General features: G+C 40.2%; 1 protein-coding gene across 11 annotated transcripts in view; it reads left to right on the top strand.

Moving 5' to 3' along the window:
* DNAH14 (dynein axonemal heavy chain 14) overlaps positions 1 to 26777 on the top strand; it is a 361489-nt gene that overhangs the window by 213629 nt on the left and 121083 nt on the right. For all 11 annotated transcript variants that reach the window (XM_032319061.1, XM_032319058.1, XM_032319057.1 and 8 more), the window contains 2 exons: positions 2086 to 2315; positions 26246 to 26362. In XM_032319061.1, coding sequence (XP_032174952.1) covers positions 2086 to 2315; positions 26246 to 26362 — 347 coding nt within the window. The remainder of the gene's footprint in view (positions 1 to 2085; positions 2316 to 26245; positions 26363 to 26777) is intronic.

Below are 26777 nucleotides of genomic sequence, written 5' to 3'. Positions count from 1 at the left end.
ATCTTCACTGTCCCCATCCTGCCCAAACCTTCACTGTTTCCTGCCTGTCCTGGTGCAAGAGCCTCCCAGTTGGTTTTCCCAGTTCTTCTAGTCCATTCTCAACACAGCAGCTATACATCATCTTAACTTTTTATTGAACAGTGAGTAGCTATAAAAGAACGCTGCTAAGGTAGGTGCAAGATACAAACAATATATAAACATTCCTATACATACCACACAGTTCTAGAAAAAAATGTGTAATTAATCTCTGAAGTCCCCCGTGTACCTACCTAGATCTTCTGTCATCCCATCACCTGAGATAACTACCAACCTGGATTTTGTGTTTATTGATACATTTCTGAACAATATATTTTTCACCTTTGCGTGTTTTTAAACTTTAATGGAATCACTGTGCTCTTGGCTGACTTAGAATGTTTTGCTCAGGGTTCCTATGATTACTTCATCGTGCAGGTAGGGATTCTTCATTTCACTGCTGTCCATTTATTAGTCCATTGTATAAATATGTCACAACTTACTGACCTGTTGATGGACATATATTGTTGTCAATTTTTGTTATGACACATTCTACTGTGGTTAATATGCTTGTGTGTGTCTCCCGGTATTTATATACAAATGTTTGAGTTTTTTTAAGACTTTTTAAAATTTATTTGAGAGGGAGAGAGAGAAGGGAGCACAAACAGGGGGAGGAGCAGAGGGAGAGGGAGAAGCAGGCTCCTGCTGCGAAGGGAGCTTGACGTGGGGCTCGATCCCAGGGCCCTGGATGATGACTTGAGCAGAAGGCAGGCGCTTAACCATCTGAGCCACCCAGGCACTTCACAGACATTCAGTAAAAAAAATACACTACAATAAATAAATACTAAATAAATAAATACACAAATAATCTTTCCTTTTTATAGACATTTGGTGTCTTCCCTTTAGACTCAGAATGGAAGGACAGAAGTTGTGTAAAGCATGGGAGCCCTGGCTGCCTCTGCACCGACTCCGGCTTCTTGTCTCAGTTCCTTAAACCAGCTTGATCCTTTGGCTTCTGGGTCCTGCTACATGTGCTCTCCCCAGAGGCTGCCCCGCCTCCCATAGGCTGAGCCGGCCCCTTGACCACCGCTGTGCACGTCATGTGTAACTGTCTCCTTTACACGTGCTGTGGCTTAGCATTCCCATTCTTATCTTGGAGAGAAGGGGTCACATTCGCTTGGTCCAGGGAAGCTGATAACACAGTAGGAATTTGTGAATATTTGCTGAATGAACTATCATAATTTACGAGTAATTTATGAGTAATTGTATGATAATTTATGGGTAATTGTATGATAATACTATATCCTGAACTATTTTAAATGCCTTGAAATCAAGCCCAAACCTCTTGTTCAGTTCCTCACCATCAGCCCTGTCACTGCAGAATCTCAGGGTCCAAGACCAGGGTGACCTTGTTGGCCCAGACTGGACGAGACTTTCCCCAGACTCACAAAGCGTGGCTTCAGCTGCGTGGAACTAAATCAGCCTCCACAGCCTGGCTGAGAGCAATACAGAGTGAAGGACTAGGACCTTTTGTACATAAAATGGAGAATTACCAGATCCTCTCCCAAAAGATAGGTAAACTTGTGACTAATAAACTGACCTCATAAATAAAAGTGAATCATTTGCACTAAATAAATGAAATAAAGGTGGGCTACAGATCTCTCACACAAATGGTGCCTTAAAAATAGTAGCAGTGTGTACTTTACATGACATCAACTAAAATTGTACATTACTGTTAAAACATTCATGTTAACAAACCTAACTATTCTATAATTCTTAGTAATGAAATTTTGATACGATATCAAAATCACTGAACTTCCCTCTAAAATTTCAACTTTCTTGGGGTGCCTGGATGGATCAGTGGGTTAAGCCTCTGCATTCAGCTCAGGTTGTGATCTTGGGGACCTGGGATTGAGCCCCGCATCAGGCTCTCTGCTCAGCGGGGAGCCTGCTTCCCCCTCTCTCTGCCTGCTCTCTGCCTACTCATGATCTCTCTCTGTCAAATAAATAAAAATCTTTAAAAAAAATAAAATAAAATTTTAACTCTTACCCTCCCACATGTGTCTGCCCCAGAGCTGAAAATACATGGTATCTGGAGAAGAATCCTCATAAGTTAAAAATTATGCTTCAGAAGCTCTTCGTGTTTGCATTTACTTGGGCCTTTGGAGGAACTTTAAAGCGTGAGGATGAACAGGAAGATGACCTCGTGCCGTATTTGAGCCACGAGCCTGGTTCCCCTGCCATGGTGACCTACGATTTTGACAAGCTTGTGCATGAGCTGTTTGAGAGCAATCCACACATAGGTAGGTTCTGGGGGCGGCAGTCCTAATTATGCTTGCTTCAGAATATTAGTGTGGGGGCATTTAGGCGGTCAGCTCTGTCGGCCACTCAGTCTGACTCCTGATCGCAGCTCAGGTCTTGATCTCACAGGTGTGAGTTCAAGCCCCATATTGGGCTCCTTGTTGGGCAAGGGGCCTACTTAAAAAAAAAAAATACAGATACTTTGTCAGAGCTGATATAAATCTCTGGATAAGATAAATTTAAAGAAAAGAGGGATGCCTGGGTGGGCTCAGTTTGTTAAGGGTCCGACTCTTGATTTCAGCTCAGGTCATGATCCCAAGTTTGTGAAAGGGATTCTCTCTCTCCCTCTGCCCCTCCCGCCCCTTAAAAAATTAGTTGGAAACTCTTTATGGATGGCCTTGAATTAAAGGTCCATCTTTTAAAGTGTGAGGTTAAAGGTAAAAGCACACTCCAGTACCGTTAGTCTAGCAAAAGAGGCTGAAGTAAATTCGACTCCTGGTCAATTGTTGTTCTAAGGGAGGTGTCACACAAGTAAGGCAGAACAGATGAAACCTTGAAACTCTTGACCTCGGCCTAGCTGAGCCCACTGGCCGTCTCGCTGGATCTGTGTTATACATATCCTCGTGCACCAGGAATTTCTGTAGATGATAGTTTCATTTACTTCTTAAAGACTAATATTATAAAAACTATTTTATGAAGTCTTAGATTTCTTTATTATGGATGTTTTTGAGTCTGTTCTAACAAATGGAATCTGTCGTAATTTTCTGAAATGGTAAGCCTTCCCAACTAGCAGTCACTAATTAAAGGAACTTGGAATAGATGAAGAGATCCTGGGTGCAGTTACCAAAAAGACAAAACAGTGAACCATGAATGTATTTAGAAGGACTTTGTTAAAGATGAGAGCCAAAAAATATTTACCAAAAGTATAGATTTGACCAGTTTGTGTGATGTAACTCTTAAAATATCCTTTTGAAATTATTTGTAAATGTTCTATTTAAGGTATCTTTGACCACAAAGTTTTGTGTTATTTCCTATGGAAATTATTTTTTTTTTTAAGATTTTATTTATTTGAGAGGGAGCATGAACAGGGGGGAGAGGGAGAGGGGGAGGCAGACTCCCCGCTGAGCAGGGAGCCCAATGCGGGGCTCGATCTCAGAACCCTGGGGTCCTGACCTGAACTGAAGGCAGATGCTTCACGCAATGAGCTACCCAGACTCCCAGAATTTAACTTTTTTTTAAGATTTTATTTATTTATTTGACAGATCACAAGTAGGCAGAGAAGCAGGCAGAGAGAGACGGGGAAGCAGGCTCCGCGTTGAGCAGAGAGCCTGATGTGGGGCTCGATCTCAGGACCCTGAGATCATGACCTGAGCTGAAGGCAGAGGATCAACCCACTGAACTACCCGGGTGCCCCAAAATTAACTTTTAATATCAAAATGCACTGCACGTTATTTGTTGTTGACTTAGTGAGTCAACTGGATGTTGCTAATTCCTAAGATAAATAAACTGCTCTGATTTATTTGTCAGGCAGAAAATACCTCAAATTCTATTATTTCTTCTCCATGTGAACCTAAAGACAACTCAGTAAATTATACCTAATGTTAGAAGGTTTATCTTAAAACGATGAGTATGGAATTTTGTTTTGTCATCTGAAGTATGCGTAGAAAAGCTAGTTTGGGGTGGGTGTAGGAATGGAAGGAGGGGCGGGTGGCAGCAGTTGTAAAAAGGACAAAACCCTCAGAATGGAAGAGAAAAGAGAAAAAAAAAGGAGTCCCGAAACTTCCCACTTGTAGTCACTCTGAACAAAATTGTAAAACACAAAACAATTAATACTAAGAAAGTATACCTACTGGTTTACTATCACTTATCATAATATGAATTCATTTCAGATGAAATTATTATAGCCTAACGGACCGTTAGGCTATAATAATTTCATCTGGAATGAATTAACATTTATTAATATGTTAGGGTTCTTTTTTGAAAGATAAATAAGGAAATGGCATCTATTTTTAAACAAATAAGCATATATGAAGCAAAAAAAAAAAGTAGAAATAAAAATAGAACATAGGGCTATGAAAAAGGACCAAATAGAACTTCTATAATCATTCAAGTGAAAGAGTCAGTAGTCCAGATGAGCTCTTCTCTTGGCACCATCAGAGAAAGAATTAGTTAATTGAGGGGTGGCTGGGTGACTCAGTCAGTTAAGTGTCTGCCTTCAGCTCAGTTCATGATCCCAGGGTCCTGGGATTTAGCCCCACATCAGGCTCCCTGCTCAGCAGCAGCCTGCTTCTCCCTCTCCCTCTGCCCCTCTCCCATGTTGTCTCTCTCAAATAAATCAAATCTTTTTTAAAAAATAGGTAAACTGAAACCTAGAAAAAAAGTCTTCAAGTTTTCTTCGTATTGACTTGGCATGTTTCTTATTCAGCTTAGTCGTATACATTTCATCCTTCTTTCTGTGGTTTTGCACTGCCATTATTAATGGTACCATTACAAAAGCTTCCCCATTAAGTATGGTCTTGGTTTTGTTATTGCTGCTGAGCTCTTATGTTTCATTTCTGGAAGGTCTGTTTGGTTCCTTTTCAAATAGGCTATGTCACTTTTTTTATAATTTCTTGTTCTTGTTCTGTACTTTCAAGCTTACTTTCATTTAAACATAGTAAGCATGGCTGTCTTAAAATATGCACCTGATAATTCTAGTCATTTGAGTCTTATTAATCAGGGGCTGTTACCTGGTTTCTGCTAATTACCTTTAACTGGCTATTAAATCTGCACAAATTATCTGTATGGTTGAGGATAATAGTCCCATTCTGTAGAAGGCATATCCACTTCATCCATCATAGATAGATATTAGATCAGGCAAGAACATCAATGGACGTTAAACTTAGGGCAGAATTTGATGAGGAGCAGGCTATTGCCTGATCTGACACTGTTTCCTCACAAACTAGTTCTTAGTTGCAAGAGATAAAACAGCAGAGAAAGAAAGCAAAGGACAAGTGTTAGAGTGAGTCCTCTTGCTGGATGATGATAAGGTAGACTAACGGCTTCCCAGACAGCCCCACATCCCACTTCTTGGGTCCTGTGGATGGGCTAACTCATTGCACAGCAGAGTTTGAGGATGTGACTAGGTTAAGATCCTTGAGATTATCCTGGATCATGATTCCTTAATTGTGGAGAAGGAGGCAGGAGAGGCACAGGAGGCATGAGGGGGGATGCAGAGGTTGAAGTGATGCAGTCGTGCAGTTGCTGGCTTTGAAGGTGGAGGAAGAGGCCATGAGCCAAGGACTGCATGTGGCCACCCAAAGCTTGAAAGGGCAGAGAAAGGGATTTCCCTTGAGAGCCTCCAAAGGAATGCAGTCCTGCCAACACTTTGATTTTAGTCCAGTGAAAACAGGGTGGACCTGTGACCTCTAGAACTGTAAGGGAGAAATCTGTGTTGTTTTAAGATCCCTAAGTTGGTGGTAATTTGTTAAAACAGCAACGGGAAACTTACACAAAGACTTTGTCAGTCTGAACTCATGCTTTCTGTTCTTGATAGACGTGCAGACAGATGCAGAAATAAAACAGGTGTGTGTGCAAGTGTACAGAGACCTGTTTCTCAGCTCTTCACACACATCACCCTCCCCTTGGCATCACAGTCCCGTGCCAGAAGGGAAAAGGGATGGCTTGTGCATGAGCAAGTGGCTTCTCAGCTGGGTAGGACTCTGCCACAGAGGCCCAGTTTTCTTTAGCCCCATAGAAAGTAGCGAACTGTGAGCTACCTGACAATAGGGAAGTGGGGGCTGGGAGAACAGCAGCCAGGGCTCAGAATGGGACACAAATCCTACTAGACTACTTTAGGACAGGAGGTCCACCCATGAGCTTCTGGGGACACCTTGCCCAAGGATCCCCTGAACTGGTCCATGGGCTTCTCCAACACTCCATTAGCTTTACCCGTAAAAACCCTCTTCCAGGGGCAGGTGCCCTATGTGCATCCCAGAGGAGAGCAAAAGTGAGCCTTTTCAGATGGGTAGTAGAAAACTAGGCAGATTGCAGGGTTGGGAGAAACCACACAAATACAGCATCCGACATTACCCAAGGGAAAGAAACAGGAAGGCTGTCAGCACCCAGCCTGGCTTGGCAGAATGGAGAGAAGGCATATGTGCCTAAAAATTACCCAGTAGGAGAGAACAAGATGTGTGGGGTAAGCATAACCACAGAAAATATCAAGAAAGCCTCAGGATCCTTAACAAGTCAGAGGGAGTTACTTCTTTCCCACAGTCAGTTAGTAAAAACTGGAGGAGACCATTTCTCCAATGTGGAGAGCATAATGAAGGACTTCAGGGAACAGGAAAAATTGAGGAAACATGACAACCAAAGGAGTACAATATTTCTCCAGTAACTGACCCCAAAGAAACAGAGATTTGTGGTTTGCCCAATTAAAAACTCAAAATATCTGTTTTGAGGAAGTCTGATTAGCTAAAAGACAACACTGGAAGACAATTTGGTGAAATTGGGAAAACAATACTTGAAGAAAATGAGAAAGTAGCAGAAACAGGAATCATAACAGAAGCAAACAGAAGTCGTACAGCTGGAGAATACAGTGAATGGGATAGAACATCAACAGCAGACTGGATCAATCAGAGGAAAGAATCTCCAGGACAGAAACCAGGTCATTTGCAATTATCCACTCACAGGAGAACTAAGAAAAAAGAATGAAGAAAGCCTGTGAAATATGGAATATCATTTTTTAAAATCTACCCATTAAGGGAGTCCCAAAAGAAGAAGCAAGCAAGAAAGGGACAGAAAGCTTATTTAGAGAAATAATGGCGGAGAACTTACTAAATCTGGGGAAGGATTTAGATACTTTTTAAATGAAGTTCAGACATCTCTCCAGTAATTTCAACCCAAAAATCTTCCCAGACACATAAACTATCTAAAAGAAAGAGAATTTGAACACAGGTAGAAGAAAAAATTGCCCACATAAAGGACTACCATGAAGCTCAGCAAATTCCTCACCACAAAGCTTGCAGCCCAGGAGACAGTGGGATCATCTCTTCAAGGTGCTGAAAGAAAAAACTGCCAATCAGGAATACTTTACCCTGCAAAGTTGTCCTTCAAAAAATGAAGGAGAGGGGCGCCTGGGTGGCTCAGTGGATTAAAGCCTCTGCCTTCGACCCAGGTCATGATCCCAGGATCAAGCCCCACATCAGGCTCTCTGCTCAGCGTGGAGCCTGCTTCCCCCTCTCTCTCTGCCTGCCTCTCTGCCTACTTGTGATCTCTGTCTGTCAAATAAATAAATAAAATCTTTTTTTAAAAAAATGAAGGAGATGGGTGCCTGAGTGGCTCAGTCAGCTAAGCATCTGCCTTCTGCTCAGACCATGATCTCAGGGTCCTGGGTCAAGCCCCATATTAGGATCCCTGCTCAGTGGGGAGTCTGCTTCTCCTTCTGCCGCTGCCCTCCCCGCTCTTTCTCTTTCTCTGAAATAAATAGAATCTTTAGAAAAAAGGTGCGGGGCACCTGGGTGACTCAGTGGGTTAAAGCCTCTGCCTTCGGCTCAGATCATGATCCCAGGGTCTTGCTCAGGAGGGAGCCTGCTTCACCCTCTCTCTGTCTCTGCCTGCTTCTCTGCCTACTTGTGATCTCTGTCTATCAAATAAATAAATAAAATATTAAAAAAAAAATAAAGGACAAAAAAATGACTTTCCCAAACAAAAGCTGAGGGGGTTCATCACCCTAAACCAACCCTACAAGAAATTCAAAAGGAGTCCTTCAAACTTAAGTGAAAATGTTAATTAGTAGCAGAAAAAAATAATGAAATTATAAAGCACATTGGTAAAGGTAAGTATATAGTCAAACTCAGATGCTCTACTACTGTAATATGGTGGCATTTGAATCCCTTTAGTATAAAACTTGATACTCAAAAACATTAAAAATTCCTATAGCTGCTTAGATGTGTAATGGATACCCAATATAAAGAGAGAGTAATTGTGACATGGAAAATATAAAATGTGAGGGGAAGGCGAAAGAGTTTTTGCATGTGATTGAAATTGACTTATTATCAGTTTAAAAGATGTTTTATGTCATGTATGTCATGTCAAGTGTCATGGTAACCACAAACGAAAAACCAACAGTACAGAAAAGATAAAGAAAAGGAAATTAATTAATGCAAACCTCTAGGGAAAATCATCAGTTCACAAGGAAGACAGGAAGAGGGAATGAGGGAACCACAAAACAGTCAGGAAACAATCAAATGTTATTAGTCTTTGCTTTTCAAAATTATTTTATTTTTTAGAGGATTTTATTTATTTATTTGACAAAGAGAGAGAGATCACAAGCATGCAGAGAGGCAGGCAGAGAGAGAGGAAGAAGCAGGCTCCCCACCAAGCAGAGAAACCAACGTGGAGCTTGATCCCAGGACCCCAAGATCATGACCCAAGCTGAAGCAGAGGATTAACCTCCTGAGCCACACAAGCACCCCCTCAAAATTACTTTAAAAGTAAATAGATTAAAATCTACAATCAAAAGATATAGAATATATAAATGGATTTTTAAAACAAGCCAACTATGTATTGCCTACAAGAGATTCACTTGTGTTTCAAGGACACACAGAGGCTCAAATTGCAGGGATGGGAAATGGTATTCCATGCAAGTGGAAAACTGAAAGAGAACAGGTGTAGCAGCTAAGCTATACTTCTATTGGACAACATAGGCTTTAAGTCAAAAACTGTTAACAACAGACAAGGTCATCATGTGATGGTAAAGGAGTCACTTCATCAAGAAGATAGAACAACTATAAATGTATATGCACTCAACATCAGGGTACCTAAACTTACTAAGCAAATACTAGCAGATCTGAAGAAATAGAGAACAGTATCGTAGGGGAATTTAATATCCTACTTTAAAGAGTGGGTAGATTGTTCAGAGAGAAAAATCAATAAGGAAATATTGGAATTGAGCTATAGTTTAGAGAAAATGGGCCTGACAGACATATACAGAGAATTCAGTCTGACAGCAGCAGACTGCACATTCTTCTCAAGCACATGTGGAAATATTCTCCAGCATAGACCATTATGTTTGGTCACAAAATAAGTCTTAACAAATTATTAAGATTGAAAATTATACTGCATGTCTTTTCTGACCATCATGGAATGAAGCTAGAAAATACCTTGATGAAAACTAGAAAATTAAAAATATGTAGAAATTAAATAGCACACTTCGGAGAAATCAATGAGAAGATATTTTTAATTTTTTAATTTGTCTTTAAAAAACAAAAATGGAGGAGAGGAGTCAAGATGGCGGAGAAGTAGCAGGCTGAGACTGCTTCAGCTAGCCGGAGATCAGCTAGATAGCTTATCTAAAGATTGCAAACACCTGAAAATCCATCGGCAGATCGAAGAGAAGAAGAACAGCAATTCTGGAAACAGAAAAACAACCACTTTCTGAAAGGTAGGACCGGCGGAGAAGTGAATCCAAAGCGACGGGAAGATAGACCCCGGGGGGAGGGGCCGGCTCCCGGCAAGCGGCGGAGCAACGGAGCACAAAATCAGGACTTTTAAAAGTCTGTTCCGCTGAGGGACATCGCTCCAGAGGCTAAACCGGGGCGAAGCCCACGCGGGTCAGCGTGGCCTCAGGTCCCGCAGGGTCACAGAAGGATCGGGGGTGTCTGAGTGTCGCAGACCTTGCGGGTATTGGAACGGGAAAGCCGGCTACAGAGATAGAGCCGACAGTAAGGTCACAGCCCGGTGTTACCTTGAACCGGTCGCAGGCTCGGTGAGCTCGGAGCGCGGCCGGAGGTCAGGCAGACGGGAGTAACTGGCGCTGTTCTCTGAGCGCGCGCTGAGGAGTGCGGCCCTGGGCTCTCGGCTCCTCCGGGCCGGAGACCAGGAGGCCACCATTTGTATTCCCATCCTCCGGAACTCTACGGAAAGCGCTCAGGGAACAAAAGCTCCTGAAAGCAAACCCGAGCGGATTACTCACCCCGGCCCCGGGTAAGGGCGGTGTAATTCCGCCTGGGGCAAAGACACTTGAGAATCACTACAACAGGCCCCTCCCCCAGAAGATCAACAAGAAATCCAGCCGAGACCAAGTTCACCTACCAAGGAGTGCGGTTTCAATACCAAGGAGAGCAGCAGAATTCCAGAGGAGGAGAAAGCCAAGCACGGAACTCATGGCTTTTTCCCTGTGATTTTTTTTTAGTCTTGCAGTTAATTTAATTTTTTTTCTTTTTCATTTTTTGTTTTTTTTTTTCTCGCCTTCGGGTAAAATTTTTTTTTTAACTGTTACCTTTTCTTTTTTAACGATTTTTTACTAGTTTATCTAATATATATATTTTTTCTTTTTTACATTTTTCTTAGGTGTTTTCTTTTTTTTTTAATTCTTTTCTTTTCTTTTTTTTTTTCTTTTTTCTTTTTTTTTCTTTCTTCCTTTTTGAACCTCTTTTTATCCCCTTTCTCCCCCCTCACGATTTTGGATCTCTTCTAATTTGGTTAAAGCATTTTTTCCTGTGGTTGTTGCCACCCTTTTAGTATTTTACTTGCCCCTTCATATACTCTTATCTGGACAAAATGACAAGATGGAAAAATTCAACACAAAAAAAAGAACAAGAGGCAGTACCGAAGGCTAGGGACCTAATCAATACAGACATTGGTAATATGTCAGATCTAGAGTTCAGAATGACAATTCTCAAGGTTCTAGCCGGGCTCGAAAAAGGCATGGAAGATATTAGAGAAACCCTCTCGAGAGATATAAAAGCCCTTTCTGGAGAAATAAAAGAACTAAAATCTAACCAAGTTGAAATAAAAAAAGCTATTAATGAGGTGCAATCAAAAATGGAGGCTCTCACTGCTAGGATAAATGAGGCAGAAGAAAGAATTAGTGATATAGAAGACCAAATGACAGAGAATAAAGAAGCTGAGCAAAAGAGGGACAAACAGCTACTGGACCACGAGGGGAGAATTCGAGAGATAAGTGACACCATAAGACGAAACAACATTAGAATAATTGGGATTCCAGAAGAAGAAAGAGAGAGGGGAGCAGAAGGTATACTGGAGAGAATTATTGGGGAGAATTTCCCCAATATGGCAAAGGGAACGAACATCAAAATTCAGGAGGTTCAGAGAACGCCCCTCAAAATCAATAAGAATAGGCCCACACCCCGTCACCTAATAGTAAAATTTACAAGTTTCAGTGACAAAGAGAAAATCCTGAAAGCAGCCCGGGAAAAGAAGTCTGTAACATACAATGGTAAAAATATTAGATTGGCAGCTGACTTATCCACAGAGACCTGGCAGGCCAGAAAGAGCTGGCATGATATTTTCAGAGCACTAAACGAGAAAAACATGCAGCCAAGAATACTATATCCAGCTAGGCTATCACTGAAAATAGAAGGAGAGATTAAAAGCTTCCAGGACAAACAACAACTGAAAGAATTTGCAAATACCAAACCAGCTCTACAGGAAATATTGAAAGGGGTCCTCTAAGCAAAGAGAGAGCCTATAAGTGGTAGATCAGAAAGGAACAGAGACCATATACAGTAACAGTCACCTTACAGGCAATACAATGGCACTAAATTCGTATCTCTCAATAGTTACCCTGAATGTTAATGGGCTAAATGCCCCTGTCAAAAGACACAGGGTATCAGAATGGATAAAAAAACAAAACCCATCTATATGTTGCCTCCAAGAAACTCATTTTAAGCCCGAAGACACCTCCAGATTTAAAGTGAGGGGGTGGAAAAGAATTTACCATGCTAATGGACATCAGAAGAAAGCAGGAGTGGCAATCCTTATATCAGATCAATTAGATTTTAAGCCAAAGACTATAATAAGAGATGAGGAAGGACACTATATCATACTCAAAGGGTCTGTCCAACAAGAAGATTTAACAATTTTAAATATCTATGCCCCCAACGTGGGAGCAGCCAACTATATAAACCAATTAATAACAAAATCAAAGAAACACATCAACAATAATACAATAATAGTAGGGGACTTTAACACTCCCCTCACTGAAATGGACAGATCATCCAAGCAAAAGATCAGCAAGGAAATAAAGGCCTTAAACGACACACTGGACCAGATGGACATCACAGATATATTCAGAATATTTCATCCCAAAGCAACAGAATACACATTCTTCTCTAGTGCACATGGAACATTCTCCAGAATAGATCACATCCTCGGTCCTAAATCAGGACTCAACCGGTATCAAAAGATTGGAATCATTCCCTGCATATTTTCAGACCACAATGCTCTAAAGCTAGAACTCAACCACAAAAGGAAGTTTGGAAAGAACCCAAATACATGGAGACTAAACAGCATCCTTCTAAAGAATGAATGGGTCAACCGGGAAATTAAAGAAGAATTGAAAAAAATCATGGAAACAAATGATAATGAAAATACAACGGTTCAAAATCTGTGGGACACAACAAAGGCAGTCCTGAGAGGAAAATATATAGCGGTACAAGCCTTTCTCAAGAAACAAGAAAGGTCTCAGGTACACAACCTAACCCTACACCTAAAGGAGCTGGAGAAAGAACAAGAAAGAAACCCTAAGCCCAGCAGGAGAAGAGAAATCATAAAGATCAGAGCAGAAATCAATGAAATAGAAACCAAAAAAACAATAGAACAAATCAACGAAACTAGGAGCTGGTTCTTTGAAAGAATTAATAAAATTGATAAACCCCTGGCCCGACTTATCAAAAAGAAAAGAGAAAGGACCAAAATAAATAAAATCATGAATGAAAGAGGAGAGATCACAACTAACACCAAAGAAATACAAACTATTATAAGAACATACTATGAGCAACTCTACGCCAATAAATTTGACAATCTGGAAGAAATGGATGCATTCCTAGAAACATATAAACTACCACAACTGAACCAGGAAGAAATAGAAAGCCTGAACAGACCCAAAACCAGTAACGAGATTGAAACAGTCATTAAAAATCTCCAAACAAACAAAAGCCCAGGGCCAGACAGCTTCCCGGGGGAATTCTACCAAACATTTAAAGAAGAACTAATTCCTATTCTCCTGAAACTGTTCCAAAAAATAGAAATGGAAGGAAAACTTCCAAACTCATTTTATGAGGCCAGCATCACCTTGATCCCAAAACCAGACAAGGATCCCACCAAAAAAGAGAGCTATAGACCGATATCCTTGATGAACACAGATGCGAAAATACTCAACAAAATACTAGCCAATAGGATTCAACAGTACATTAAAAAGATTATTCACCACGACCAAGTGGGATTTATTCCAGGGCTGCAAGGTTGGTTCAACATCCGCAAATCAGTCAATGTGATACAACACATCAATAAAAGAAAGAACAAGAACCATATGATACTCTCAATAGATGCTGAAAAAGCATTTGACAAAGTAGAGCATCCCTTCCTGATCAAAACTCTTCAAAGTGTAGGGATAGAGGGCACGTACCTCAATATCATCAAAGCCACCTATGAAAAACCCACCACAAATATCATTCTCAATGGAGAAAAACTGAAAGCTTTTCCGCTAAGGTCAGGAACACGGCAGGGATGTCCATTATCACCACTGCTATTCAACATAGTACTAGAGGTCCTAGCCTCAGCAATCAGACAACAAAATGAAATTAAAGGCATCCAAATCGGCAAAGAAGAAGTCAAATTATCACTCTTCGCAGATGATATGATACTATATGTGGAAAACCCAAAAGACTCCACTCCAAAACTGCTAGAACTTATACAGGAATTCAGTAAAGTGTCAGGATATAAAATCAATGCACAGAAATCAGTTGCATTTCTCTACACCAACAGCAAGACAGAAGAAAGAGAAATTAAGGAGTCAATCCCATTTACAATTGCACCCCAAACCATAAGATACCTAGGAATAAACCTAACCAAAGAGGCACAGAATCTATACTCAGAAAACTATAAAGTACTCATGAAAGAAATTGAGGAAGACACAAAGAAATGGAAAAATGTTCCATGCTCCTGGATTGGAAGAATAAATATTGTGAAAATGTCTATGCTACATAAAGCAATCTACACATTTAATGCAATTCCTATCAAAGTATCCATCTTTTTCAAAGAAATGGAACAAATAATGCTAAAATTTATATGGAACCAGAAAAGACCTCGAATAGCCAAAGGGATATTGAAAAAGAAAGCCAACGTTGGTGGCATCACAATTCCTGACTTCAAGCTCTATTACAAAGCTGTCGTCATCAAGACAGCATGGTACTGACACAAAAACAGACACATAGATCAATGGAACAGAATAGAGAGCCCAGAAATAGACCCTCAAATCTATGGTCAACTAATCTTTGACAAAGCAGGAAAGAATGTCCAATGGAAAAAAGACAGCCTCTTCAATAAATGGTGCTGGGAAAATTGGACAGCCACATGCAGAAAAATGAAATTGGACCATTTCCTTACACCACACACAAAAATAGACTCAAAATGGATGAAGGACCTCAATGTGCGAAAGGAATCCATCAAAATCCTTGAGGAGAACACAGGCAGCAACCTCTTTGACCTCTGCCGCAGCAACATCTTCCTAGGAACAACGCAAAAGGCAAGGGAAGCAAGGGCAAAAATGAACTATTGGGATTTCATCAAGATCAAAAGCTTTTGCACAGCAAAGGAAAGAGTTAACAAAATCAAAAGACAACTGACAGAATGGGAGAAGATATTTGCAAACGACATATCAGATAAAGGACTAGTGTCCAGAATCTATAAAGAACTTAGCAAACTCAACACCCAAAGAACAAATAATCCAATCAAGAAATGGGCAGAGGACATGAACAGACATTTCTGCAAAGAAGACATCCAGATGGCCAACAGACACATGAAAAAGTGCTCCATATCACTCGGCATCAGGGAAATACAAATCAAAACCACAATGAGATATCACCTCACACCAGTCAGAATGGCTAAAATCATCAAGTCAGGAAATGACAGATGCTGGCGAGGATGCGGAGAAAGGGGAACCCTCCTACACTGTTGGTGGGAATGCAAGCTGGTGCAGCCACTCTGGAAAACAGCATGGAGGTTCCTCAAAATGTTGAAAATAGAACTGCCCTATGACCCAGCAATTGCACTATTGGGTATTTACCCTAAGGATACAAACGTAGTGATCCAAAGGGGCACGTGCACCCGAATGTTTATAGCAGCAATGTCCACAATAGCCAAACTATGGAAAGAACCTAGATGTCCATCAACAGATGAATGGATCAAGAAGATGTGGTATATATACACAATGGAATACTATGCAGCCATCAAAAGAAATGAAATCTTGCCATTTGCGACAACATGGATGGAACTAGAGCGTATCATGCTTAGCGAAATAAGTCAAGCAGAGAAAGACAACTATCATATGATCTCCCTGATATGAGGAAGTGGTGATGCAACATGGGGGCTTAAGTGGGTAGGAGAAGAATAAATGAAACAAGATGGGATTGGGAGGGAGACAAACCATAAGTGACTCTTAATCTCACAAAACAAACTGAGGGTTGCTGGGGGGAGGGGGTTTGGGAGAAGGGGGTGGGATTATGGACATTGGGGAGGGTATGTGCTTTGGTGAGTGCTGTGAAGTGTGTAAACCTGGTGATTCACAGACCTGTACCCCTGGGGATAAAAATATATGTTTATAAAAAAAAAAATTTAAAAAAATTAATTAAAAAAAAAACAAAACAAAAAAAAATGGAAACAAAACATACCATAATTTATGGGTTTCAATAAAAATTTGTAGAAGGAATTTTATAACAATAAATGCCCACATGGCAATAAAAGAAAGATCTCAAATAATCTAACTTTACACTTCAAAGAAAAAGGGAAAAAAAAGAATAAGCCTAAAGTTAGTGAAAGGAAAGAAATAACAAAGATCAGAATAGAAATAATTAAAAGAAGCCAGAAAAACAAAAAAAGAAAAGGTAAACAAAATTGACAAATCTTTACCTAGATTAAGGAAAAAAGAGAGATGGCTCAAATAAAATGAGAAATCAAAGAGACATTGCAATAGATACCATAGAAATATGAAAGATCGTAACAGAGCTATATTGAGGAGGAGACAAGATGGCAGGAAAGTAGGAGAAGGCACGGTTTCAACCTGTACCCTAAAGTGAGCTGTACCCTAAAGTGAGCTGATTACCTACCAAAAAACTCTGATCACCCATGAAATCAGCCTGAGATCAGAATTATACACGTCTGGATCTCTATGGGGACAGAAGACGCCAGTGGGCAGGTAAAGCGAAGTGGGAATGTCGGACTGATATCGGAAGATAAACAAAAGGCGGAGGGAGCCATCAGAGGCGACCCATTGGAAAGTAATACCCCAATATGAGAGTGCCCTGCGTCTGGGGACCAGCATTAACTTGGAGTCTGTTTGAAAGCACTCAAAAGGAGCAAAGGATTGCGGGGGGAAATTGTGGGAATTTGTGAATTTGGGAAATTGTGGGAATCGGGGCAGTTAGGGAGAGGGGCCTAAGTCCCCGGACCCAGGACAGCCACCCCTGGCGCTGAGCCAGAGAGAGTGCGGCGGAGAAACCAGGTCTTGTTCCCTGAGCCCCGAGCACACCTGAGAGCATGTGGGGTCTGGATTCTGTGAGGGGCTGGGAGCCTCGTCAGCCAGCAAAAGCACAGCCTTTTTGCAGTCCCCACACGAGTGCTGGGCCATGCTATCGTGCACCGTGGGATCAGAGTCTGAGTCACGCTCTGCACCCTCCCCTGAGAGAGGTGCACGCAGGTGCCAACCTGGAACGTAGGTTCTCAGACCGGGAAAGACCAGGCACTCCCAGCCTGGGCCAGCGGGAAAATCTCAGTGTGCAATCGCTGCTTGGAACCTCTCTGGCGGTCCAGAGCTGCCCAGACAGCCGGCGCTGTTATGGTTTGGGGTACAAGCAGGAGTTCCTGTGTCCCCAGGGACCACGACTCAGAACGTGCTCTGCCAGCAGCCGAGGGGGAACTTATGTGCTCTGCAGCACCCAGAGGGGAACAGACTGAGGCTTCTCTCTGAGATGGAGGTCTGGGTGCAGTTTGCTTTCCTCTAAACCTCCAAAAACCATCAAAAGCTGTCAAGGCGAGAGAAAAACAAACATACATAAAAACTTCCAGAGAACAAAAGCCTGAAAAAAACAGTTTCCTCCGAGCCCACCCCCTTGAGGGGGCCGAGAAGACTCAACTCAGGGAACATTGCCTGAAAACCCACGTGGCAGGCCCCTCCCCAAGAAAACCAACCAGGAAGGAAAAAAAAAAGAAAAAAAAGATGACAAGAGAACAACCACCACTTCTTCATAGATACAACTTTTATTTTTAATTCGTTCCCACTATTCTGGTTCTTTTTTTTTTATATAGATAATTTTTTAACCTATTTACCATCACAGTGAGATGTCCAGTACATCAAATCCCATAATAATTTTTTAACCTGGACTTTTTGATACATACACCCGTGTTTTTCTTTTGCTTTTCTATTTTTTTACTTTTTTTTAAATTTTAATTTAGTTTAGTTTATTCTTTTTTTATTTTTATTTTTTAACATTCATATAGAGTTAAACTTCAAGGTAATCCCCTTTTCCCAATCAATGCTACCCCTATAGGTAAACCAATTTTTAATCCCCCTTTATCTTAGGAAAGTTGAGTCCTTTAACAAAGATATCAAGATACATCCAGGAAGAATCAAAATAACCTTCCTCACCCACACTGAGAATTTATAACCACTCTCCCATCTTTTTCTTCTGCCAATGTTTCTGTGTATTTGTGTTTGTCCTGATAGTATATAAATCTTATACTTGGGGTTCTTTTTGATAAGGTTCTTTTTTTTTTTTTTTTTTTGCTTTTATATATATACATATATTTTTTCCCTTGTCATATACTTTTATCAGTCTTTTTGTTTGTAAACATCATTAATCTTACCTTGGGGCCCATTTGGGCTGAGCCTTCTCTTTTATCTTTCTTTTTTTCCTCTCTCTCTCTCTCTCTTTCTTTTTTTTTTTTTTCTTTCTTTTTTCTCTCTTTTTTCTCTCGTTTGGGTGGGGACTCCTGATTTCTCAGAAGCATTCCAGGGTGCATCTTGACTGCACCACGGTCGATACATCCAGCTACATCTGTTCAGCCATCACTCACTAAAATGAGTAGGAGGAGGAATGCCCAACAAAAGAAAAATTCAGATGATGGGCCTTCTGCAACAGAGCTAATGGCTATCAACATAGACAATATGTTGGAAAGGGAATTCAGGCTAACAATTATCCAGGCAATAGCTAGGTTGGAGAAAGCCATGGATGACCAAACAGAATTGATTAGGGCAGAACTAAAAGCCACTAGAAATGTTGTTCACAAAGTTAGGGCAGAACTGAAAGCCACCAGGGATGATTTTCACAATGCTCTCAATGAGTTCCAATCTAATCTAAATTCTCTAAAAGCCAGGGTAACTGAGACAGAAGATAGAATTAGTGATCTGGAGGACAAACAGATAGAGAGAAAGGACCAGGAGGAAGCCTGGAACAAATAGCTTAGAAGCCACGAAAACAGAATCAGGGAAATAAATGATGCCATGAAATGTTCCAACATCAGAATTATTGGAATCCCTGAAGGGGAGGAGAAAGAAAGAAGTCTAGAGGATATAGTGGGACAAGTTCTCCACGAAAATTTTCCCAATCTCCGAATGGAACCAGCATTCATGTACTAAAGGCAGAACGGTCTCCCCCCAAGATTATAGATTCTCGAAAGTCCTTGAGACACCTAATAGTAAGAATGAAGAATTATAATTGTAGGCAAGCCCTCTTGAAGGCAGCTAGGACAAAGAAGCTCCTTACATACAGAGGAAAGCCCATCAGAATAACATCAGACCTTTCCACAGAAACCTGGCAAGCCAGAAAGGGCTGGCAAGATATATTCAGGGCACTAAATAAGAAGAACATGCAGCCAAGAATACTTTATCCAGCAAGACTGACATTCAAAATGGATGGAGAGATAAAGAGTTTCCAAGACTGGCAAGGCTTCAAAGAGTATGTGACCACCAAGCTGACACTGCAGGAAATATTAAGGGGGGTTCTATAAAAGAGGAAAAATCTTAAGAATATCATTGAACAGAAATATAGAGACAATCTACAGAAAAAAAGACTTCAAAGGTAACACAATGTCAATAAAAACATATCTATCAATAATCACTCCCAATGTGAATGGCCTAAATGAGCCCATAAAATGACACAGGGTTGCAGATTGAATAAAGCAACAGAACCCATCCATATGTTGTCTACAAGAGACTCATTTGAACCTAAGGATACACCCAGACTGAAAATGAAGGGATGGAGAAGCATTTTTCATGCCAATGGGCCTCAAAAGAAGGCCGGGGTAGCGATTCTCATATCAGATAAATTAGATTTTAAACTAAAGACTATAGTAAGTGATACAGAAGGACACTCCATAATTCTTAAAGCGACTATCCACCAAGATGATCTAACAATTGTAAATATCTATGTCCCCAATATGGGAGCAGCCAAGTACATAAGAAAACTGTTAATCAAGATAAAGAGTCATATTGATATGAATACATTAATAGTAGGAGAGCTTAACAGCCTCTCTCAGAAATAGACAGATCATCCAAGCAGAAAATCAATAAAGAAACAAGAGAATTGAATGACACATTGGATCAGATGAACCTCATAGATATATAACGAACATTCCACCCTAAAACAACAGGATACTCATTCTTCTCAAGTGCACATGGAACCTTCTCCAGAATAGACCACATACTGGGTCACAAATCAGGGCTCAACTGATACCAAAAGACTGAGATTATTCCCTGCCTATTCTCAGATCACAATGCTTTGAAATTGGGGCTCAATCACAAGGAAAAGTTTGGAAGGAACTCAAACACCTGGAAGCTAAAAAACACCTGCTTAAGAATGCTTGGATCAACCAGGAGATCAAAGAAGAACTAAAACAATTCATGGAAACCAATGAGAATGAAGACACTTTGATCCAAAACCTATGGGATATAGCAAAGGCGGTCCTAAGGGGGAAATACATAGCCATCCAAGCCTCCCTCCAAAAAATTGAAAAATCCAGAATACACCAGCTGTCTCTACACATTAAAGAACTGGAGAATCAACAACAAATTAAACCAACTCCACACATAAGAAGGGAAATAATCAAGATTAGAGCAGAGATCAATGAGGTAGAAATTAGAAATACAGTAGAACGTATCAATGAAACTAGAAGCTGGTTTTTTGAAAGAATCAATAAGATCGATAAACCATTGGCCACACTAATCCAAAAGAAAAGAGAGAAAGTTCAAATTAATAAAATTATGAATGGAAAGGGAAAGATCACAACTAACACCAAGGAAGTAGAAACGATCATCAGAAGTTATTATCAACAGTTATATGCTAATAAGCTAAGCAACCTAGATGAAATGGATGCATTCCTGGAAAACTATAAGCTCGCAAAATTGAACCAGGAAGAAATTGACAACCTGAATAGACCGATATCTAGTAACGAGATTGAAGCAGTGATCAAAAACCTCCCAAAAAACAAGAGCCCAGGACCTGATGGATTCCCTGGGGAATTCTACTAAACTTTCAAAGAAGAAATAACACCAATTCTCCTGAAGCTGTTTCAAAAAATTGAAGCAGAAGGAAAACTTCCAGACTCTTTTTATGAAGCCAGCATTACCCTGATCCCCAAACCAGGCAAAGACCACACCAAAAAGGAGAATTTCAGACCAATGTCACTGATGAATATGGATGCTAAAATTCTCAACAAGATCCTAGCAAACAGGATCCAACAGCACATTAAAAAGATTATCCACCATGACCAGGTGGGATTCATCCCTGGGTTACAAGGATGGGTCAACATTCGCAAATCAATCAATGTGATAGAACAAATCAATAAGAGAAGAGAGAAGAACCACATGGTCCTCTCAATTGATGCAGAAAAAGCATTTGACAAAATCCAGCATCCGTTCCTCATTAAAACACTTCAAAGTATAGGGATAGAGGGAAAATTCTTGAACTTCATAAAATCTACCTATGAAAGACCCACAGCAAATATCATCCTCAATGGGAAAAAGCTTGCAGCCTTCCGTTGAGATCAGGAACACGACAAGGATGCCCACTCTCACCACTCTTGTTCAACATAGTACTAGAAGTCCTAGCAACAGCAATCAGAAAACAAAGAGAAATAAAAGGTATCCAAACTGGCAATGAAGAAGTCAAACTCTCTCTCTTCGCAGATGACATGATTCTTTATATGGAAAACCCAAAAGACTCCACCCCCAAACTACTAGAACTCATACAGCAATTCAGTAACATGGCAGGATACAAAGTCAATGTACAGAAATCAGTGGCTTTCTTATACACTAACAATGAAAATACAGAAAGGGAAATTAGAGAATCGATTCCATTTACTATAGTACCCAGAACCATAAGATACCTGGGAATAAACCTAACCAAAGAGGTAAAGGATTTGTACTCGAGGAACTACAGAACACTCATGAAAGTAATTGAAGAAGACACAAAAAGATGGAAGACCATTCCATTCCATGCTCTTGGATTGGAAGAACAAATATTGTTAAAATGTCTATACTCCCTAGAGCAATCTATACTTTTCATGCCATTCTGATCAAAATTCCACTGGTATTTTTCAAAGAGCTGGAGCAAATAATCCTGAAATTTGTATGGAATCAGAAGAGACCCCGAATTGCTAAGGAAATGTTGAAAAAGAAAAACAAAACTGGGGGCATCATGTTACCTGATTTCAAGCTTTACTACAAAGCTGTGATCACCAAGACAGCATGGTACTGGCATAAAAACAGACACATAGACCAGTGGAACAGAGTAGAGAGCCTAGATATGGACCCTCAACTCTATGGTCAAATAATCTTTGACAAAGCAGGAAACAATATACAGTGGAAAAAAGACAGTCTCTTCAATAAATGGTGCTGGGAAAACTGGACAGATATATGTAGAAGAATGAAACTCGACCATTCTCTTACACTGTACACAAAGATAAACCCGAAATGGATAAAAGACCTCAACATGAGACAGGAATCCATCAGAATCCTCGAGGAGAACATAGGCAGTAACCTCTTCGGTATCAGCCACAGCAACTTCTTTCAAGATATGTCTCCAAAGGCAAAGGAAACAAAAACGAAAATGAACTTTTGGGACTTCGTCAAGATCAAAAGCTTCTGCACAGCAAAGAAAACAGTCAACAAAACAAAGAGGCAACCCACAGAATGGGAGAAGATATTTGCAAATGACAGTACAGACAAAAGATTGATATCCAGGATCTATAACGAACTTCTTAAACTCAACACACACAAAACAGATAATCATATCAAAAAATGGGCAGAAGATATGAACAGACACTTCTCCAATGAAGACATACAAATGGCTATCAGACACATGAAAAAATGTTCAGCATCACTAGCCATCAGGGAGATTCAAATTAAAAGCACATTGAGATACCACCTTACACCAGTTAGAATGGCCAAAATTAGCAAGACAGGAAACAACGTGTGTTGGAGAGGATGTGGAGAAAGGGGAACCCTCTTCCACTGTTGGTGGGAATGCAAGTTGGTGCAGCCACTTTGGAGAACAGTGTGGAGATTCCTCAAGAAATTAAAAATAGAGCTTGCCTATGACCCTGCAATTGCACTACTGGGTATTTGCCCCAAAGATACAGATGTAGTGAAAAGAAGGGCCATCTGAACCCCAATGTTTATAGCAGCAATGGCCACGGTCACCAAACTGTGGAAAGAACCAAGATGCCCTTCAACGGACGAATGGATAAGGAAGATGTGATTCATATACACTATGGAGTATTATGCCTCCATCAGAAAGGATGAATACCCAACTTTTGTAGCAACATGGATGGGACTGGAAGAGATTATGCTGAGTGAAATAAGTCAAGCAGAGAGAGTCAAGTATCATATGGTTTCACTTATTTGTGGAACATAACAAATAAGATGGAGGACATAGGGAGATGGAGAGGCGATAGGAGTTGAGAGAAGCTGGAAGGGGAGGTGAGCCATGAGAGACTGTGGACTCTGAAAAACAATCTGAGGGTTTTGAAGGGGTGGGGGGTGGCAGGTTGGGGGAGCCAGGTGGTGGGTATTAAGGAGGGCATGTATTGCATGGAGCACTGGGTGTACTGCAAAAACAATAAATTCTGTTATGCTGAAAAGAAAAAAAAAAGATCGTAACGGACTACTATGCACAATTATATACCAACAAATCAGATAGCCTGAAATAAGTGGGGACATTTCTAGAAGCATACAACCTGCTTCTATTTAAAGAAGAAATAGAAAATCTGAACAGACCAAAACAAGTAATGAGATTGAATGAGTAAAACTTCCCGTCAAACAAAAGTCACCTTCACTGGTGAATTCTCTCAAACACTGAAGTCCTTCTTAAACTCTTCTAAGAAAAAAAAAAAAACCTGAATATAAAGGAAAACTTCCGAAGTCATTTTACAAGGCAGCATTTCCCTAATACCAAAACCAGATAAGGACACCACAAAACAACAACAAAAACAAAAACAAGAACCCTACAAGCCCAATGAATTCAGATACAAAAATCTTCCCCCCAAATGAGCAAACTAAACAACACATTAAAAGAATTAAAAACTATGATCATGCAGGATTTGGGTTGCAAAGATGGTTCAATTTATGCAAACCAATAAATATGATGCATCACGTTAACATATACAAGTGCCTCAAGAAGTAAAATACCTAGGAATAAATTAACCAAGGAGGTGAAAGATCAGTACACTGAAAATTACAAGACATTAATGAATCAAAGAAGACACAAATAAATAGATAGTCTGTGCTTATGAGTTGAAAGAGTTAAAGTTGTTAAAATGTCCGTACTCCAAAGACATCTATAAATTCAGTGCGATCCCTATCAAAACTGCAGTGGCTTTTTTCACAGAAATAGATAAAACCACCCTCAAATTCATCTGGAGCCAGAAAAGACTGAAGAGCCAAAACCATCCTGTGGAAGAAGAACAAAGCTGGAGGCCGCACACTTTATCTCAAGCTGTATTCCATAGCAATAAAAATCACAACAGTATGGCACTGGCATTGAAAACTGACACAGAAACCGATAGAACAGAACAGAATCTAGAAGTAAATCCAAGCCCATGTACCCAACCAACTTTCTTTTTTTTTTTTTTAAGATTTTATTTATTTATTTGACAGACAGAGATCACAAGTAGGCAGAGAGGCAGGCAGAGAGAGGAAGGAAAGCAGGTTCCCTACTGAGCAAAGAGCCCAATGCGGGGCTCGATCCCAGGATTCTGGGATCATGACCTGAGCCGAAGGCAGAGGCTTAACCCACTGAGCCACCCAGGCACCCCCAACCAATTTTCTTAACAAGATTTTATTCACTTCAGAGAGCACACGTGCCAGTAGGGAGGGGCTGGGGGAGACGGAGGAAGTAGCTGAAGCAGGCTCCTTACTGAGCACAGAGCCCAGTGTGGGGCTCGATCTCACAACCATGAGATCACGACCTGAGCCAAAACCAGGAGGCGGACTCCCAACCAACTGAGCCAATGAGGCACCCCTAGCCAACCAATTTTTGGCAGAGACACCAGGAAGATGGGTCTCTTCAATAAGAGACACCAGGAAGATGGGTCTCTTCAATAAAAAGAACTGGGAAAACTGCATATTCTCATGCAAACGGAAAAATGAAGTTGGGACCCCTATCTCATACCATGGACAAAATGAACTCAGGATGGATTAAAGGTATAAACATAAGACCTGAAACTATAAAATTCTTAGAAGAAAACATAGGGAGAGAGTTCCTTGGCCTTGGTCTCAGCAATGATATTTTTGGAATTGACACCAAAAGTAAAGGCAACACAAGCAAAAATAAGCAAGTGGTACTGCACGAAGTTGAAAAGCTTCTGCACAGCCAAGGAAATCATCAACCAAATGAAAAGGCAGCCTATGGAGCAGGAGAAACATTTGCAAACCATATATGTGATAAGGGGTTATTTTCCAAAATATTAAGTAATAATACTACAACTCAGTAGCAAAACAAAACAAAAAAACCAGATTGGTGATTACCAGGGGTTAGAACAGAAGACAAAAGGGGTAGCACTAGGGAGTTTTTTAAGGGTTTTAGGATTGTTTTATTATCTCATCCATTATAGTGATTACAAAATACGTTCAGGTAAGAAAAACAAAAACAAAAACAAAAAAACTCCTAGAACTGTATACTCCCCAAAAATGAGTTTTCTGGTATAAAAAAATTTTACAAATAATTCAAGGAACTGTATCAAATATTCACATTGTTATCTTCATATGGTGAAAGCATGACTAAATTCTTTTGCTTTTATTCTGTATTTTCTGGAATCTATTAAGAAAATGTATTGCTTTTTTTTTTTTAAGATTTTTATTTATTTATTTGACAGAGAGGGAGATCACAAGTAGGAGAGGCAGGCGGGGGGAGGGTGGGTGAGGGGAAGCAGGCTCCCTACTGAGCAGGGAGCCCCAATGCGGGGCTTGATCCCAGGACCCCGAGATCATGACCTGAGCCAAAGTCAGAGGCTTTAACCCACTGAGCCACCCAGGTGCCCCCAAAATTTATTACTTTTATAATGGAAAAACAAATGTGCTTTGCAAATAAGTAGCAAAGTTACCTAATACAGTGGTTTGACTAAAACCAGAATAACACTTTCATTTAATAATATCCAACACATGGTAATAAACAGAACTGAGTAAGACTTCAAAGGATATCAGATTATGATTCACCTTACTTTCTGGATATAAAAAGACATTTTCATTTAATTAAAGATCAGCAGGAAAAACAAAGATAGGCCTATTTTATAAATTTGGATATACCCTTGGTTAATAGTTATTATTTCTGATTCAACAATCAGATTTTTCACATAGAGGTCATGTCATTAATGAAACATTCCGTAAATGAACCTTTCTTACTTGGACTTATTTATGTGTCATTTTCGAATGTAGGCGTAAACCTACCGTCTGGTAAATGTTCTATCTTTGGCTATTTTGTGGATTTACAGCAGTGCGAATTCATACCGTGGTCAGAATTACTTCCTACTGTTCAGACACTAATTCAAAAAGGTAAGAAGAATTACTAGAATCATACTCTGACTTCCTTAAAATGTTGGGACTGCTTTATATATAAAAGTAGTTATATGAGCAACTTTGAGGACTGACCTGTTCCAAGTTAGTGCAGAACCACTCTAGATCTATGTTTCCAAAACATGCCTTTAAGAAAATAACCACTGAGTATTGTTTTCTGAGAAACTGAAATCTATTTGATTGAGTCAGTTGTGCATTGTAAAACTATAGCTCACTGAAAGTCTTACTAGTGGAAAGATTTGGTATTTTAATTAGCTGTGGTTACTGAAAGCAGAAGAGGGGGAGGACCAGGACCTCTTTTAAAATAGGGAAAGCATATATGTAAGAACTACACTTGATTATAAAAGAAAGAGCTAATCAGAAAAGAGGAATCAAAGCTTCACAAATATGCAGA

This window comes from Mustela erminea, chromosome 17 (assembly GCF_009829155.1).
Source record: "Mustela erminea isolate mMusErm1 chromosome 17, mMusErm1.Pri, whole genome shotgun sequence".
NCBI lineage: Eukaryota > Metazoa > Chordata > Mammalia > Carnivora > Mustelidae > Mustela > Mustela erminea.
This window is presented reverse-complemented; position numbering and strand designations above follow the sequence as displayed.